This window comes from Corvus brachyrhynchos, unplaced genomic scaffold, assembly GCF_000691975.1.
Source record: "Corvus brachyrhynchos isolate BGI_N302 unplaced genomic scaffold, ASM69197v1 scaffold48, whole genome shotgun sequence".
In the NCBI taxonomy this organism is placed as follows: domain Eukaryota; kingdom Metazoa; phylum Chordata; class Aves; order Passeriformes; family Corvidae; genus Corvus; species Corvus brachyrhynchos.
The window spans coordinates 6,582,137-6,599,854 of record NW_008240027.1 but is presented as its reverse complement, the minus strand read 5'-3'; the positions used below and the strand labels follow the sequence as shown (position 1 = coordinate 6,599,854).

The following is a 17,718-nucleotide window of genomic DNA, read 5'->3' as shown; positions in this document are numbered from 1 at the left end:
GAAGGTATAATGTAGACATCAAGCTGTCTTGACTGGCTGGTGAAGAATCAAAGCGATGTAGGTACAATCCTGTAATTGGCAAGACTGAACATAATAACTGTTCTCAGTACTTTTAATTTAATTGGAATTTCCTTGCCTGCTGCAGTAAATGAGGAGTGACAAAGCACAGAAATAAAATAAAAGGTTATAAATCTATTTTCACACTAGCCTAAGTGGTGTTGTACATACTATTTTTCTGATCGCACCTTTTATAAAAGCATCAAAGTTCAGCTCCAGGATTTGTTTTGAATATTTACTGAAGGGCCAGAGATTTTTTTACAGAGGTATGGCAAATGCTCATCTGTTTAAAAAGCTGCTGTTCCTCAACCTTTGCTCAGGAATGCTGTCTGTGAAGACTGCTCACACAAGCCTTGGCACCCCACTCCTGTTCCCACAGCACATCGAGTAGGAGAGTTTGGGACCTCGCCCCAAAGCTCCACTAAAATTGGATTGCTGAAAGCACTAGCAAGCTGTTGTCCAAGTGTGGTCCAAGAATTGCATATTTGGTTAAAAAGGCATAGCTACAAAATATAAAGAAACAAAAGCCTACAGCTACTGCACACAGCATTTCAAAGCAGGAACTTAAAAGCTGCATCCTTGCAACTGTCACAAACTGTTGGCTGCCCCTGAAAATCTCATTGATTTAAAAGGGATAGGAAGCTGATTAGTACCTTGCAAGATCAGGCATATTGCCTTTTAATTTTGTTATCCAGGAGTTGTTTTTTTCTTCTGGAAACAGTAAATTAAATAGGCGTGATATGGACTCATTCCATATGGACAACTCAACTGCAGAAAATCTATTTGCATATACTCAACAGGGTGTCTCTATCAGACTTTAAATAGCAGTTCTGCTGCCAGAGATGTGCCAAAATACTTGAATTTCTGCTGTTGTTTTGGATAATCCTGTCTTCTCATTAAAATCTCCATTACGCTTAATATCTGATATAATTACAAAAGGAATTTGCATGACTGCCCAATAATAACAAAGGAATGATTTACTGATCTAAAAGTCTATGATAAGAAAAATGGCATTACAATTTTGAAATACTTGTATCAGTAAACCATATGGAAACCTGATACCTAGTAACAGTATTCTGAAAAGCATTCAAATATTATTTTTTTTGTTTATAGGTTATTGTAAGTTTTGGCAAAGACTGTTGTCAATTCCTGGTGTTTTAGCACTCCATTACACGATGAATGGCTTGTTCAGATGTACATGTCTTCCATGTAGTTGACAAGGCCAAAGAAATCTTTGGTCTAAGGGTGATGTGTTTTCTTGTTAGACAAACTGGCTTTGTCATGATTTTCACCCTTGCCACTTCAATTCATTCAAAGTCTCTCATACAGAGTCACACAACAAGGCACTGACAGACACCCACTTGTTTCAAACAGCTTTATAATTTACTGATGTGAGAGGTTATTTAAATGCCAAGAGTAAGAACTTTAGCCTTATTTCTTTAAATGACAGCATTTAATTATGAGGTATCCTGTGTGCAGCGCTACATCACACTATTTTCCTTCCCTTTTGCCAGGTTGGTTCATGTATAAGGTGGTTAGCTCCGTGACTATGAATACTGAGGTCACAGAAACCATACACATACCGATAATGCAGAACTCAGTTCCTTAAAGAGACACATTTGGGTCATTAAATATGGAAATAAACTATTGCCCTAATGCAGACAATCATAATTTAACCTTCTGCTTTAAACTTCCATGCTGGCACCAAGCCATTCAAACACATTGCTTTCTTGGTGGCTCTTCCTGCAGAACAGCGGTGGTTGTGCTGGGGAAGGCAAATGCACCTCCAGCCCCACATCTCCTTCCTGTCTGTGTAGGAGTCTGAACAGCTTTTCTGTGGGAGCTTTTGAACCTCAGGCTTAAAACACAGCCTATCAGAGCTGATGGCTCATTGAGAAAAATAGATATATGAGTGAGGTGGGACTTCAGCCTTGAATCCCAGGGAGACCTCTGTCCAAATAGACACATGGCCCCCCAGGTATCCTTCAGGTATTTTTTTGAGTTCCCTCGATATATCTATATACATGCAGTATAGCTTTCCGTTTTTTAATAATGACCTTATTTCACAGGCATTATTGATCCTTTTTGTGCTCCTTTTTGAAAAGCACCAAGATTCTTGTATCAAAAGCAGAGTGCAAAACTAGTTCCTATATGCTAATAGTGTATTTCCAGCCACCCCATATCTGCTTTCTGTTTGTTCTTAACACCCATCTGGCTGAGAGGAGGCTTCCTATCAATTCAGATAGCTCTTCTCATCCACTGATCAATTAATCACTGTTCTTTTTTCCACCAATTTCTTTCCAAAATTAAGCATCATACCAGTTCTTGACAGGAGTTGTCATCCTCTCTCCTCCATTCCCTCTGCCATCTTTCCTTTCCTTCAGGTTGGTTCTCAGGCTGTTACTTTAAACCTGCTCATGTACCACTTCATTTTTCAGATATGCCTGTCCCAAAGCTGTTCACTTTTTTCTCCTTTCCAGCACTTCACAGTCCATTACTTCATTCTCCAGAATTATTTGGTATACTTCCCAGTTTGCTTTCTCCACTGAGTTATTTGATCTTTATCCTTAGCCAACCAAATAATGCAAAATAATCTGTACTTCAGCCAGGGAGTTAGTACCCAGCTCTCCTAAATTAATCAATTCATGGATTCCCTTACTGGAACTCATTGGTTTTACTTTTGGACTGTGCCCCACCCAGTTACTGAACTTGTCTACCTAATGGCAATTTATTTAGAAGCACAAAAGACATTTTAGGCAAATGTAATTTAAATGTGGATTTAAAAAAAAAGGTTATGCCAAGCACTTTAAAGGGCACAGAGTTTAATTCTTAGATTAACAAGATGGACAGAGTGAGTTTTGCAGCATCTTTTTTAAAGCTGCAATTTAAAAGACAAGTCTGCAGGTTGTTTTTTTCTTTTTCTACCTGAGCTGAGAAAATCTATTTAGTCTAATCTCTGAAAAATAGATTTCAGATGATTTGCATCATGCCAACCATTTTGTTATGATAGAATTAATATGGTTTTAAAACACAAGCAATGTAGTATTATATAGTAATAAAAGTGGTGGTATAAAAATATGATCAATTATGATTTAGCCTTCTAATCCCTAAGCATTATAATTGGCAGGGGTTTTGCCATTAAGATTGCAGGTCTATTTTTTGCTTTTTTTTATTATATGAAATTTTATTATGAAACTGCTTGTAGTGTGTGGGGCTATTATCAACAAAGCAGCAAGGTGTTAGTCTGTAAATACTTAATAAAAATTCAATTTCTCACGATATTTGCAGATGTAGATGAGTGCAGCAATGAAGGAACTCTTGCCTGTGGAGATCATGCAAAATGTGAAAACGTGGATGGAGGCTTTAACTGCTCCTGTAAGGAAGGTTATCAACCATCCACAGGAAAATTGCAGTTTAAGCCAAATGATGGCACTTCCTGCCAAGGTACATGATATTATAAAGGTTTATGTGTTATTATAGAGATATATCTTCTGAGAAACCCACCAGTGCCTATTTATCTTCAGTTAGAATAATCAGCAAGACACGAAAAAGAGGCAAGGCTGTGGCATCTACAATTCCTGAGAATAGAATAATTTTGTAAATATATTTTTGTTAAACAGTGTGATGAAATCCATTTGAAATAATGATTACCCCCTCATAGTTGTCAGATCTGTTCTCCTCTCTGTAAATTCAAGCTGTCTCTACTCCACCTGTGGAAGTCCCATAAAAGGGACCAAACTCTCCACCTGAATAAAACAGCTCATTCAATGCTATAACCTTGACCAAGATAAAGCCTTTGAAGTTTGGCAATGGTGTGCTGTGATTTATGTGCATAAATTCAGAATGCTGGGGGTTTGGAGAATGACCTAGACAAGAGATTTTGCTATTAGTATATATTGAATATTGATTGAACTGCAATGTAGAATTAGTTTCCTTTTTATTTCTACAGAAAATCCAAAGGCCAAGTGCGAGTTATTCAGAGACTGTATAGCTGAACATATTAATAGAACTTTAGCCAGAGTAAGTAACATTGGTTTGTAGATTAATTTTCAAACCCTTTAATTGTTTCTGTTTGAAACTGCTATTTCAATTATAATAGTTCTTAAACAGCTTTTAACAAAGGCTTGAAGCATACAAGTGAACTTAAGCATGTTTACAGAAGTCATTTTAATAATTTCAAATTATTTGAACTGGATTGTATGTTCTAATCATGATAATAACTTGCTGGGAATCTACGTGTTCTCTTTCCAGCAAAGTGAGTCATGATGCATGAAAAATTCAGAAGTGTGGTAATCACTCAGATGTTTCTGTAATTTCTGGAGTTACACACTGCTGCATTTACTGATGTGCAATTATTTGCTTGTTCAGAAGGAAAGGCAGTAAGATAGCTTACAAAAGTAATGTCAACAAGTGACTAAATAGAAAACGGAGCCATAACATCTTGGTACGCTGGTTTATTTACTCCTCAAAGGAGAGTGTGTAAAGTGATACAGGATTTATAGAAACAAATACTCTGGACTCCATTTCTTTTCACCAGAAACAGAGATTCCTGAAGAAAATTACAAATATGTTAATGAATGCACTATTCATTATTCTACAGCTACGGTATTGTCTAATTTTAAAGGATAAATGAAGCACAAGCATAAATAAATTAAAAGCAATTGTATATGATTGCATCTGATATTAAGCAGTTTGATTGTTACTAGATCAAAATTTAAAGAATCCTATTAACCTAGTGTTATATATACATTGTGTTAACATACTTTTTATGTTTACCTGCAATGTAATACCTTGTATCAAATATAATACCTGCTTATCACACTTAGGTGCAAATGTTACAGTAGAATCTTAGAGTGAGATTTTTTTAAATATGTACTCAAACTAAAATTAAAAAGTCAAAATACTTTCATGTAAATAACTGTCAGACTTTTAGCCTGTTTTCCAGTTCTATTCAGTTGCAGTCAAAGACAAAGTAAGCCCCATAAAAGCTGTTCAACAGTAGAGAGTAGAGATCATACAAAATCAAATGTTGGGTGTTTTCTTAATTAGATTTCAATATTGTGAAGCAAGAATTCTTTTCTTATTCAGCCATGAGACTGAAATGTGGAAGCTCAATCTTCATGTCAGCCTCTCCTGCCTATATTTTTAAACTAGCTGTTTTATGTAAGTGCATTTAGCAGTTTATAAGCTGAAGCACTGAAGGAGAAATAGGCAGTACAGTTCACTCAACTACATGCTTTATAATTTGCATTTGAGAAAAAACAACTTAAAAATATACAAATACTTCCCATCTGTTCCCACCTCTTCAGATAAAATTTAAAAGAGAAGTCAATAGATTAATACAGAAGCAGAATAATCATATCACTGAAACTTAATTAGTTTTGTGGAATATTTACTAGTTCACTTTGGATCATCAGGATAAATAAAACTGCTTTAAAAATGCATAATGATAAAACATGACTTCTTTTAATTATGGTTGCTTGTTAAGGTTATACTAGACATGTTTAACATCAATACTTTATAGGTCAACCAGTTGATTGAGTAGGGGTGTTTATGCACAAGTGTCTTATAAACCAGTATGTTAATTAGCAGAAATCAGTGGTTTGTATTGGATTGATTTTCACCTGCAGAAATATGTCTTTACTTGTTTCATTAAGATATGAGTTCTGGCATTTTTCAGATTAGTCATTTAAAAACACCTCTGGAGAAGTTGCAAGAAATTAATAAAAATACTTTGGGGCCACTTTTACCTGTAGAAGTTGTTTCATATGTTGAAGCACTGTCCTATTCATCGTGGAATGCCATGAGTGACTCTGACAATGAAGCCCTTCAAAACACCACCATTAACGTGAGTGGATCAAGCCTTGGAGTTGTGGTGTTTATCCTTATTCCAAAGATAGCATATGACTCTTCTCAAGCACGTGCTTTTACTTACAGGTCTTGGTCAACACTGTGAACAATTTTTTACAAAAAGACAAAATTACAGTCTGGGAAGCTTTACCTGTAGATAACCAAAGGCAGAGCCTGACTAAGCTGCTGCACACTGCAGAGCAGGCGACACTTGTCATGTCACAGAGCTTCAAAAAGACAACCCAGCTGGATGCTAATGCAAGTGACATAGGTAAGATAAAGAATATTAATCTAAGATATACTTTAGATGTGGATTAAACTGAGGAATTTTTCAGCACAATTATGAAGATTAGAAATGGTGTTATGTGAAAGACACAGGTGTTAATTTGTATGATTTTCATAACTAACACCTGACTTTCAGTGTAGGTATCATAATTTTCAGAGACTAAACACTTGAGTCTAGAGCACAAAAATAAATTGAAAGTCTGTGGGAACTTGTTTTCAGATTCTCTTTAAATCTCTCATTATGGCCATACTCACACAATCTGGATTCACTTTATAAGCACAAAATTATCCTATTCATCTTATGTGCATAAAAAACACCAGTGAAACAAAATATGGACTTGCTCTCTACAGATTTTTTTTTATCTCTTTTAGATTCAGTGAAGTTATTATAAATGAACTTTGAATAAGAATTGTTCCTAGTGAATTCAGTCTTGAGTGGCTTTAACTCAACAGGAATTTCTCATTTTAAGAGGAATTCCCCAGGAGGACAATTGGTTAGTCTCAGCTGTCCCATTTTGCTCTCCTACCTTCTCCCTGTGTCCTGGTGTCTTCCCACTAATACCTGCTGATTTTACTGTGGTAATAACAGTTTTACTATTCCTTCACTGAGAGTAGAGTAAGGCTAACATCAGCCACTTTTGAAAATCCCAATAAAGCATGGCTGATTCCTTTGTCAATGGCCACCCTTTCATCTTTCTTTTTCTAAATGTCCCCAAACTGCATGTGATCTGATTTCTTATTTTAGATTTAGTACAGTCCTTCAGTATTGCACCCTGGCTTGTTGTTTCATTTGATGACGTGATGTGAAAGATTCCTACTGTGGTCTCAAGGCAGGTCAAACTTCCTGTTCTTCCCCCACCTTTCTTAAAGTAAATTAGACAGAGTGACGGAAAAGTAGGGAGGGATTTGTTCTATGACCTAGACTCTGTAGGATCACTTACATTATTGCAGAACACCTCTGGGTCTGCAGCAGGTCCAGAGCAGTGCCAGGTGCTGGCTGTAAAGCCCCTGTGCCCCACTCCTCATACGTCCCTTGCTTGAAAGCAGAGGCTCTTATGGCCACAGAGCTGAGGCCATGAAAGTCAAGAAGAGAGGATTTGGGTGCAGTCTCCAGTGGAACTGCAGATATCAGTCACCAAGGTGACAGAAAAAGCTGATAAAGAGAACAGGGAGGAATTCCCATGTTGAAAGGTTAATGATTATATTCCTTGGTTTTGTTCTAAAATGGTAAACTGTACGAGCTCATTTCCAGATTGGACCCAAACACTAACATTTTTTGTTATTGTTTCTCAGCATGAATAAATTTTTCACAGGTCTCACATGTGCCACACACAACTATTTTGGGACAAGACCTACAACATCATCCCTCTCTCTCTACTGCTTCTTTTGGTGCAAGCTCTTGAACTATGAGCTTTTCAGAACTCTAGCCAAAGAAAACTATTTCTTATGCCCTGACAAATATTTTCTGACAGCTGGTCTATTGAATAGCTTATATTATTTTTGTGTGCTGTGCTATAAGCAATGCAGATGGTCTAGCTTAGTGATATTCCTCCATCAGTCAAGTTTTACATTTGTTTACTCTTGTTTTGTTTTGTTTTTTTTTAAAAGGCCTGATTGACTTATTTTTGTTCCCATCCTGGGTGATTGAAACTCAGCACCGTAATGAAGCAAGTAAAGAGCTCAATAGACTCTAATGTAGTTTTTGTCCTAAGGGGTGATGCTTGTTTGTTTGCTTTTTGACAAGACACATCATTAGTTCATAGTGCAATGTATATTTGGTAGTGTGGATAGATAACCATAAAATATATACTTTTCAAAAATTGGCTTTTATCAAATGTTACTATTCAGTGGAGAATTTTATGCTTTTCTTTTTATAATTGTGATTTGTTGCCCCTTTCAGAAATACATTTTTAATAAAGCAATAGCTCTTCCCAAAGTAAACTACATTGTTTTTCCCAGTACCTAATTTAAGGCAAGGTAAATAAGAGACTATATTTTTCATGGAAAGAGTAGAAAGTATGAAAGCAAAATGTATGCATGAAAATAACAAAACATAGACATTTAAACAAACATGTTATATTAATGACATCTTTCTTGAAATAGTTTGCCTGATAGTAGAGTCTTAAAATTCACAGTAATTATGCAATCCAATAGCACATTTATTAACCCCATTCTAAATTGTGGTAGGCCATAATGGAGCTGCGATTTGTACAGTATTTTTCTTCTTTTACAGCACTCAAGGTTTTTGCTTTTGATTCACACCACATGAAACACATCCACCCTCATGTATACACAGGGGGAGATTACATAAAGATCTCTCCGAAGAAGAGAAGGGAACCTCATCCAAATGGTAAGAAACAAAGGTTGGAGAGTAGGTGGGTTAATAAACACCTTGGATAGACTTGTACCCACTAGAACACAGCCAAATGTGAAGTTTATCAAGGCTGAATTTCCACACTGCTAACTACAAAGGATCAAGGTATTTTATCACCCTTTCCCCTTTATTGTCCCAAGATTGATATTTGTAACATATCCGGCGGCACAGTGAGTATCCAATGAGTTTTCACATTGGATATTGGTACCACAGACCTGAGCTTTATCCTTTTCTAAGACACAGGTCTGCTTTATGACTTTGGACTGGCCCTTTCAACCCTTTGTGCTACTTCAAAAACTGGCACATCTTTTCCATTCAGAGAGTAGCTCACTGGGGCAAGAACATGAAATCTTTAGTACCAAATCTTTAGTACCAAAACCAGGACCCAAATGTACCTGAGAGTGCTACAGAAAGGACTTAAACTACTGTCATCACTAAGTAGAGACATGTGTATAAACAGCTCTGGAATTAAACCACATAATTTAATAAACATGGAAAAGATTTTTTAAATCCTCACCTTCCATCTAGTCTGTATCTCACCACCTATCAGTATCTAAAAATTTGGTTTATTTTGGTACCAGGGAGAAAGTCACTACATTTTTAAGATCAGCACTGTATCCTAAAATACCTTTTTCTTTTTCCCTACTTGTATTCCATCCTGGGTCTGCTGTAATGGAAATCAAAGCAAGCCAGGTACTTCAGAAAGGCCCAGTATTTACTTCAGGTCTGACACATTTTACTTTATGACTTGACACCATGTGTGTAACCAGTTGCAGAACAGCAGCAAGCATATATTATTCTAGGAAAAATATATATGTAAATATCTAATTAATATTGCCAGTGCGAACACACATTTTTATTTCTAATTCCAGTTACATTATTTTAAATAAAGCTATATTTCATTGTCTCTAAAACATTTTTTATAAGTATTCCACAAAGATTCCATCTGCTTTGCATATTTTATACAATAGCAGCAATAATGTCTATTGTTTATTGTTTCCTTAATGTCTTCAATTTTGTTCTCCCATAAAAACCCCCAAACTCCTAACCATGGCCTGTTTGATTGATAGGCACTGTTGCAGTTGTCTTTCTGCGGTACAGCAATATCGGTTCTCTTCTTTCATCGCCCAAAAACCGCTCCTCCAAAGATCCTTCAGAGCAGAGGCAGACAGTAAGCTCAGCAGTTATAGCTGTTGCAATTAGCTCAAATCCACCTACACTCTATGAGCTTGAGAAAATAACATTTACCCTAAAGTATGCCAAGGTAAGGGGGTTTTTTATTATCAACTTCAAGTAAAACAAAACCTTAGCTAATCATTTTATGTGATGTAAGCATACCTGCAGCATATGATAAACTAAGACATAATTCTGTTGTTTGCTGATGTGAGGTTACCATTTATTACTCTATTAAGATTAATCTCAAATGTGACATCTTAAGTGCAATATACTAAATATGATACAGAGGAAAATTGCTGTGGGACTAAAACAAGGGCAATAATGCCATCTTTGCTGGGTTGTAGCGTGGATAAAATGTGGATGCCTGAACCAGAGCATATTACAGGATCTTGATTGTTTTGTACTTAGGTGGGGATTTTTCTGGAAGTTTATCAGACAGTTAAGCATGTATACTGGGAAGAGAAGAAATGCTTCAAGGTTAATGTGAAAAGGTGACCTGGAATTAGGGGATAATAGCAGAACCTATAGTTTTGAAGCTTTGTTATTTCTGAAATCTGAACACATTTATTTAAAACTGAGGTTTACTTCCAGCAAATACAGATTTTTGCTGGCTACACTCATATGTAGACAATCACCTTACTTGGCACAAAGAATCATCAGAAACACAACAAGAAAGCAGCTCTGTAGAGAGGTGAGCAATGGGACAAGGTTCTAACCTGGGTTACATAGCTTTTAAATTTGTTACTTCCTTTCTGAGTTAGAAATCACCTTTATATAAATTTCGATATATTTAAAAAGCCTATAGTACAGTGGAGACTTAATCTTTGACTAGATTTAGTAAGCATTAACTGTACTAAATAATACTAACAGTCTTACTCTTCACTGTTGTGTAGCAGGTGATATAGCAGGTGTGATATGACCTTGGCTTTATCCCAGATTGCTTTGTAAAATGCACAGAATAAGTCTCAGTTTTTGAACTGCTCATTTGGAATGGATAAGCAATGTGGCTGTAACCTTGGAATCTATTCCATGTTCAGCAGGTGCAAGTGTATATATAACAATGTTTTCAATAGGTAAAAATTCCAACATCTTTGCAAGTGCCAAAAGGGTTCAGTAATCTGATTAGACTACATGTTTGGTGGGGTTTTAGCTGTGTGGATAAATTGCTTCCATCCTCAGCCATGTTTTAATTGCTTGGAAAAGGCCTTGCAGAATGTGTTTTTCATTTCTCAACCTTCCAAAGATAACAAGCAATTTTTAATGAATTGCGCAGTCTAGCGTAAGAAAGGTCTCTTGATGGGAAATATCCTGCCTTTTGCCATCAGTAAAACATCTTGTTTCTGTTCCAGACTGCAGATAAAGACATTAAATGTGCATTTTGGAACTACTCAGACACAATGAATGGCAACTGGGCTACAGAAGGCTGTGAGCTGACACATTCCAACTCCACTCATATCTCATGCAAATGTAATCATCTGACTCATTTTGCTGTTTTGATGTCCTCAGGTGGCTCTGTTGTAAGTGCTATTTTAATTTAGTGTTTTACCTGATACTTTCTTCTGTTTTCATTCCTTATGTTCCTATTTTAGTGCAAACTACACGCATTACCCTCCTTTAGGTTGTCCTGGTTTTGTTCAGCAAACACACAATTTATTGTGCACAAAGCAAACAAAATTCCTCCCATATGTGTTTGAATTTCCTTATGTCCTTTCTGCAGTATTACAGAGCAGTGATGCAGCAAAGTATCTTGTTCCAAAAACACAGTCTGTTGTGCTTATTTTTGGAGCATTGCTTTTCATTTTAAATCTCACTTTAAGACTGCTGTGGGATTTATCTGCCATTCATTGGTGGTCAGTAAACATATGGCCCTGAATTTCTGTCTCACAATACTTTGCCACCCATTTGTCTAACCTTGGCATCTAAAAATCTGCTTTAAATTCTCTCTGGAGAGTTTGAAGCAGCATAATCAATCTGAAGTTTATGACTATTAAACATGGACACTCACGACCAGCACAAAATTGGGAGAATGGACATTCAATTTATGTCCTTCTTATATTAAGAAGTCCCATAGATTTCCAGGGTCTCAGTGGGAATCTGCAGGAGCTCAGGTCCTGCCTCAGGAGGCAGCTTTATAAGGTATCAGAACTGACAGCAAGCAGAATATTAGCATGAATATACTGTATTGAGACAGTTCTCTCACACTGTGAATTTCACGCTGATAGAGGCTGTTTCCTGGTTGCTAAATAGCATCCTAAGTCTTCAGTTCAAATTTAAAACCTTTGCAGGTACTTATATAGTTATTTTGAAAAGAAAGGCTGGGAGATGAATAATGTCTTATCCTTTATTTAGTAAAAAAATACTTAGATACATTTTATGGTCAGCTGAATACTATCCTTTTGCTGATGTACAGTCATCTATTTCAGAGTTACTTTGTTCAAATAGCAAACAGCAAAAGAAATTGTATTCTTACACAGAAAATATTCACATCCGGTATTGAAATATCTTGTGTTTCTTTGAAGAAAGTTCATGTTACATATCTGGAATAGCATTTGCTTGAAGTGATTGTTATTTCAGAGTCTTGTTTTGATCATGTTGCAAATTCAGTAAGACAGTTATTCAGTTTTGCTTATCTAAGTCACTGCTGTGATAAGTCCTTTTATATTAGAAAATGTTCATGTCATATTAATATATGTCCTACTGCCAGTGTATTTGTCATTCACTAAAATAATCTGATTATGAAAATCTCATTAGGAGATACTGATGTTAATAAAAAGTTTTGTTAAGACATATCAGAAAATGCAGGAGCAGGAATATATAGAGTTTATTACTAATTTCCCCTAGAATTATATCTGTCTCACAAAAACCCAATACTTTTTAGATTATCCAAAGTGTACATTTCTAGTGAAACTCTACAAACATTTTTGATTAATATTTTGTCTAAAAGAAGAAAAGAGCTGAATTATAGAATGAGGTTTTTCTTGAGAAGGTACAAAGCTGTTCTTTTAAATACTATATTATAATTTTCCCCCAGGGTGTTACAAATTATAGCATTCTTACAAGAATCACTCAGCTAGGAATAATTATTTCGTTGATTTGCCTCTCCATGTGCATTTTCACATTCTGGTTCTTCAGTGAAATTCAAAGCACTAGAACAACAATTCACAAAAACCTCTGCTGCAGCCTTTTCCTGGCGGAACTTATTTTTCTGATTGGAATTAATATGAACAATAATAAGGTGGGTAGCTTTCACTTGTGTCTTGATTTTGTATTGCAAAGTAAATATGCAGTGTAAGATATGATCTTCGTTCTACTCCCCACATATCCTACCTACAATAGTGACCCTGACTTCCCAGTACAGTTAGAGGAAATACAAAATGGTTTAAAGAAGCAGGGCCTTCGTCTGAGCTGGTGTGTATTGACTTTGCTCCATGGGTTTCATTTAAAATTTGTCACCTTTATCAAGACTGTGATCCCAATGTGTTTAGCATTTTCACTTCTCAAATCCCTTAGGAAGCTGTACAAAGCCACATTGGTGGCTCCCAGGGTAACAGTTTTCCCTAAAATCCAGGCCAGAGCTGCTATCTCAAGCTGACATCTGAGACGCTGAGCTGCTAGCTGCAGGACTACATTGCTTCCTGTATGTGAGGTCTTCACCTGTCCCTTTTGCTTTTCAGAAAGCTAAGCTTGCAAATTTTGCATCTCAGATTAGTTTTAGGAAATAAAATTATGCATAAATTATCAAAATAGCCTACTATAATAGCTGAATAGGATTTAAAATCACTTGAAAAAGTATGAGCTGCTCTCCCTGAGGTAGCACTCCAGTACTGACAGATTGAAAAATATCATTTTTCAAACACTTTGTATAACAAAAGCTATTTCAAAAATGATTCCTCATGATGCCTAATTACAATGTTATCAAAAACATAAAAATGTAGATCAAGCATGTAGACTACTCAGCTATAACAATAGGACCAACTTTGTCAAACCATTTATACAGTTTTTCTGGGAAGACACACACCAATTTTAAAAGTTGAATGTAGTCTATTTTACCATTTGCTACAGAAAACACTAATGAATGAATGTGCAAATGGGTGCTGTTAACTAACATTACAGCTAGGCTGAATCACCACTTGAGAGTCACTCAGTTGCTGTGCATGTACTGTTATATTATAATATATATAGACGAAGGCCTATTAATAGAATTATGACTACTGCTTTCTCTGCTTGAATTTCTAGCTCTTCTGTTCAATTACTGCTGGACTACTCCATTATTTCCTTCTAGCTGCTTTTGCATGGATGTGCATTGAAGGTATTCACCTCTACCTTATAGTTGTGGGAGTCATCTACAACAAGGGTTTCTTGCACAAGAATTTCTATGTCTTTGGCTATGTCAGCCCAGCCGTGGTCGTTGGAATCTCTGCTGCACTGGGATACAAGTACTATGGCACCACAGAAGTGTAAGTCACTATTTCTGTGTCCAAATCATAGTACAGAAGGAGACAGTAATTGAAAAAGCACATTTCAAGGCATTTTCTGCTGTTTAATTTTCAGATGTTGGCTCAGCACTAAGAATAACTTTATATGGAGTTTTATAGGACCAGCATGTCTAATAATTCTTGTAAGTATAATTTTAATTTTTTATTGTAGTACATAAAGCCAATAATAAAAGGTGTTTAATAATCACCCACCCACTGCCAGCATAGCTGTGAGTGCTAATTATAGGGCAGAATCGACTAATTTAGACCTTTTTATAGTACCTCTAAATTATTTATATGCTGTACATCTAAATACTTTACTAGTCTGAAAAATGAATGTTTGACAAAAAAAGTTCAATATACTATCAGAGGGGTTTTTTCTTACTCTCCTTCTTTTATCCCAATGGTTTGAGAAATTCTGTGAAGCATTTCTGGTTTTTACAAAGCATCTCTGTATGTCACTGGCATCTCAGCATGGCTCAGCAGGAGGTGTACACAGACACCATCCTAGCAGACAGATAATCTGGTTTTTCAAATGTTGTGTGACTTAATCTCTTATCAGTGATCGGTCATCTTTGTAAGATTAGACTGTCATCTTTGTGGTTTTATCATTCGCATGTACCCTGTCATCATCAAAGCCATTTTAAACTAAATTGCGACGTCAGAGAAAAGAACCCGCTATTTCACATGGGCAGACAAGTCAAGTATTGATAGCCCTATTTCAGCTGTGAAGAGGGCCTTTTTAATTCTTATTGGAAGTGGTTTCAAACCACAAATTTGGCAGGTATTATATGTTCAATGCTGAATCGAAATGGTTTTGGTGTCTCAAGAGCATTTCCAAGTGCTATAAAGTTTAAGGAACCATTCTAGCTGTAATGGGGCTTTATTGTGTATGACTGTGTTGACAGTGATAGCTGGAGCTAACAGAAGGAGAAGGTGCAATAGTGAGGCCTCACAACATCTATGGTCAAGTCAGTTACAACTGTGTTGCTTTTTAAGCTGTTTGGTAATGATGTGAGGATTTGTAAAAAAGAAGTGGAAGATCGTAACACATAAAACTTGGTAGTGGAACAGTTTTATTTCAAGGCATTATCCATTTCAAAACTTAATAAACTATCAGGTATAATTCTGGTCAAATTCCACCCCAAAATCCCGCTGCATATTGGGTACAGCTGGAAACAACCTGCCAGATAGGTGATGCCTCCCATCTCACCCTTCTTGTGAGCACCGCAGATTTTGAGAAGCAAAGCACCATGACCTCCCTTCACGCAGTGCTTCTGGGGTCAGATAGCCCTGGTGTCTGACAGGTTACCAAGATGGAACAAAATCATGGGGAGACATCATCCTTTACTAGGAAATTCTTACAATTCTTAGGTATAAGTTTACAATTTCCTATTTCCTCTTTGGACCTTATCTCTTTCTTTCATGGAGGCAGCACAGCTGGGGTTTTGTTGTTGTTTCTCTCATACCTGTTCCTCATCTGCCTTCAAGTAAAGACTTATGCACAGTGGTGTATCTCTACACTGTTAGCACATGAAAATCTCATTATCAAAACATACAAAATGCTCCAAGTGTAGGTATCTGTGACCTTGTTTTCAGCTCCAGCTGAGCTGTACCTAATGGGGATCTCAGGTACACAGCGCGGAGGCAGAGCAGGTCTGCAGTGGCTTTGCTGTAAATCTGGCTGGCTGCAGAAGCAAATCCTGCAAGCTGGGCTCTGAGGCCTGTAGACATTCTTTGAGCATTCCAGATCTTCCATCATTCCCTGCAAATTAAAAGGAAAAAGGGAGGTGCTAGAAGTTGATCCAGGCCTGCGTGCCAGGGCAGCCCTCCTACGGATGAGGAGAGCAGCCAGCGAGTTTCTTTTCCTCTCACTCATTTGCCTAAGTGAAGCCATGCCAAAGACCTGTAGCTGGACAGCAAAGAACCCCGTGGTTGTTCAGCTACTTTTTGTGTGTTATAGGAATATTTTGTGCTAACTTGTTTTCACAGTATTCACATACCTTTATTTAGTGTCTCTTCATAATCATGCTCCACTAGACCGGGGGGCAAAGACAACCCACTGTCAGCAAGGTGCTTCAGCTGCTCCAGGGTTTTTTTGAGGGTTTGGACAGCTTGCTTTGATGAAGTGATAGCAAACTGAAGCATGAACTGCAAGAGGGTTTTCTAAGGGTGGAGGGAGCTAAGTAATTTGCTTATGCTCTATCTAGATAATAAAGGGAAATACGGAAAGCCTATGAAAATAGGCACTGACACTAGAAGATGAAGTTGGTGTCAGATGTCTTCACCGTGGAAGGCACATTGGTGGTGGTAATTCTGTTTCCATTGTCCAACCTTCCTCTTGAGAGCAGTGCATGGGCTCCAACATGACAAAGATTAAACTCTTTCCAAAGTAGTGCCACCCAGGAAGTCCTTTTAATTGCAGGAGCCAATCTTTTCCCAATATTTCCATTCTGCCCACAGCTAATTAAAGAGAAAGAGGGGAAAAAATGCTAATTAAGGACTCTGACGAGGAAATGTCACTTTTGTTCTGGAATAACCAGATAGGGCACTACAACCCTCATACTGAAAGCTGAAAAATCTGGCAGCTTCAAGTTTACCTTTAATCCTGAGCTTCATCTACAAATAGCATTGAATTTGCAGGTTTTCAAAGATAGTCTGGAGAGTGTGGATAGCAATTCTCTGGAGGGCTACTCACCACAAAATTCTTGCACAAAATCATTAAAGTTATTGTCATGACAAATGCCCATGTACCCAATGGTGTTTTCCATTTCTGTGAGTGGGGGCCCAGAAGATTTGTGGTTTGGATTATACTGTAATCTGCCTTTGAGACAGCATGTAAATGATGAGAACAGAACCATTCCTGTACCAGTGGGTTATCTGTCTCAGGGCACATTGTTTCAAACGTGCTCTTGGGCTGTAAATCTGCAGTAATAATGAAGCATAGGGAGCTCAAGTGTTTATCAGGAGTACAAATTAAGTTCTCCTCTGATTGCCTAAGCAGAAACACTGCTTCTGAAGGTGTTTGCTTATTAAAATTAAGGTTCTATTAGAAGTCTTAAGTGCAAAGCAATGGCCTTATTGATCCCATCTAAAAATTATTATTATTATTATTATATTGGTGACTGTACATGAAAAGAAGTGGGTCAGAAGCTCTTTAGATGGACTTAGCCAAGAAAGAGCATTTTAAACCTTTAAAAAGCAGGCTGCAAACTGAAGATAATTTCTACAACTTATTTCTTCCTCCTAATATTTGTAATCTTTAGAACCACAACCATTTTAACTAAAACTATGCAGTAGATTAGATCAAAGCATACAAGTATGGAGAAATTATTTATAACTAGTATTTAAACTTTTTAATAGAAAAGTGAGTTTATCTCAAGCTTTAAGGGACAAACATTAACACACACCGCAACCCAAGCCTGATTGAGGCAAAGACAAATATAAACCCCAGAGATAAAAGTATGAAAGGGAGGGGGGGGGAGAGAGAAGAGAATAAAA

The 17,718-nt window shown here is 36.9% G+C and overlaps 1 protein-coding gene across 1 annotated transcript in view; it reads left to right on the top strand.

Annotated features, from left to right (window-relative positions):
• The window catches only part of ADGRL4 (adhesion G protein-coupled receptor L4), a 73,846-nt gene that overhangs the window by 40,572 nt on the left and 15,556 nt on the right, over nucleotides 1–17,718 (top strand). Inside the window, exons 4-13 of the mRNA XM_008640838.2 lie at nucleotides 3,346–3,501; nucleotides 4,007–4,077; nucleotides 5,738–5,905; nucleotides 5,995–6,178; nucleotides 8,426–8,542; nucleotides 9,637–9,830; nucleotides 11,092–11,259; nucleotides 12,774–12,977; nucleotides 13,979–14,199; nucleotides 14,294–14,360. Of these exons, the coding sequence (XP_008639060.2) occupies nucleotides 3,346–3,501; nucleotides 4,007–4,077; nucleotides 5,738–5,905; nucleotides 5,995–6,178; nucleotides 8,426–8,542; nucleotides 9,637–9,830; nucleotides 11,092–11,259; nucleotides 12,774–12,977; nucleotides 13,979–14,199; nucleotides 14,294–14,360 (1,550 nt within the window). The remainder of the gene's footprint in view (nucleotides 1–3,345; nucleotides 3,502–4,006; nucleotides 4,078–5,737; nucleotides 5,906–5,994; nucleotides 6,179–8,425; nucleotides 8,543–9,636; nucleotides 9,831–11,091; nucleotides 11,260–12,773; nucleotides 12,978–13,978; nucleotides 14,200–14,293; nucleotides 14,361–17,718) is intronic.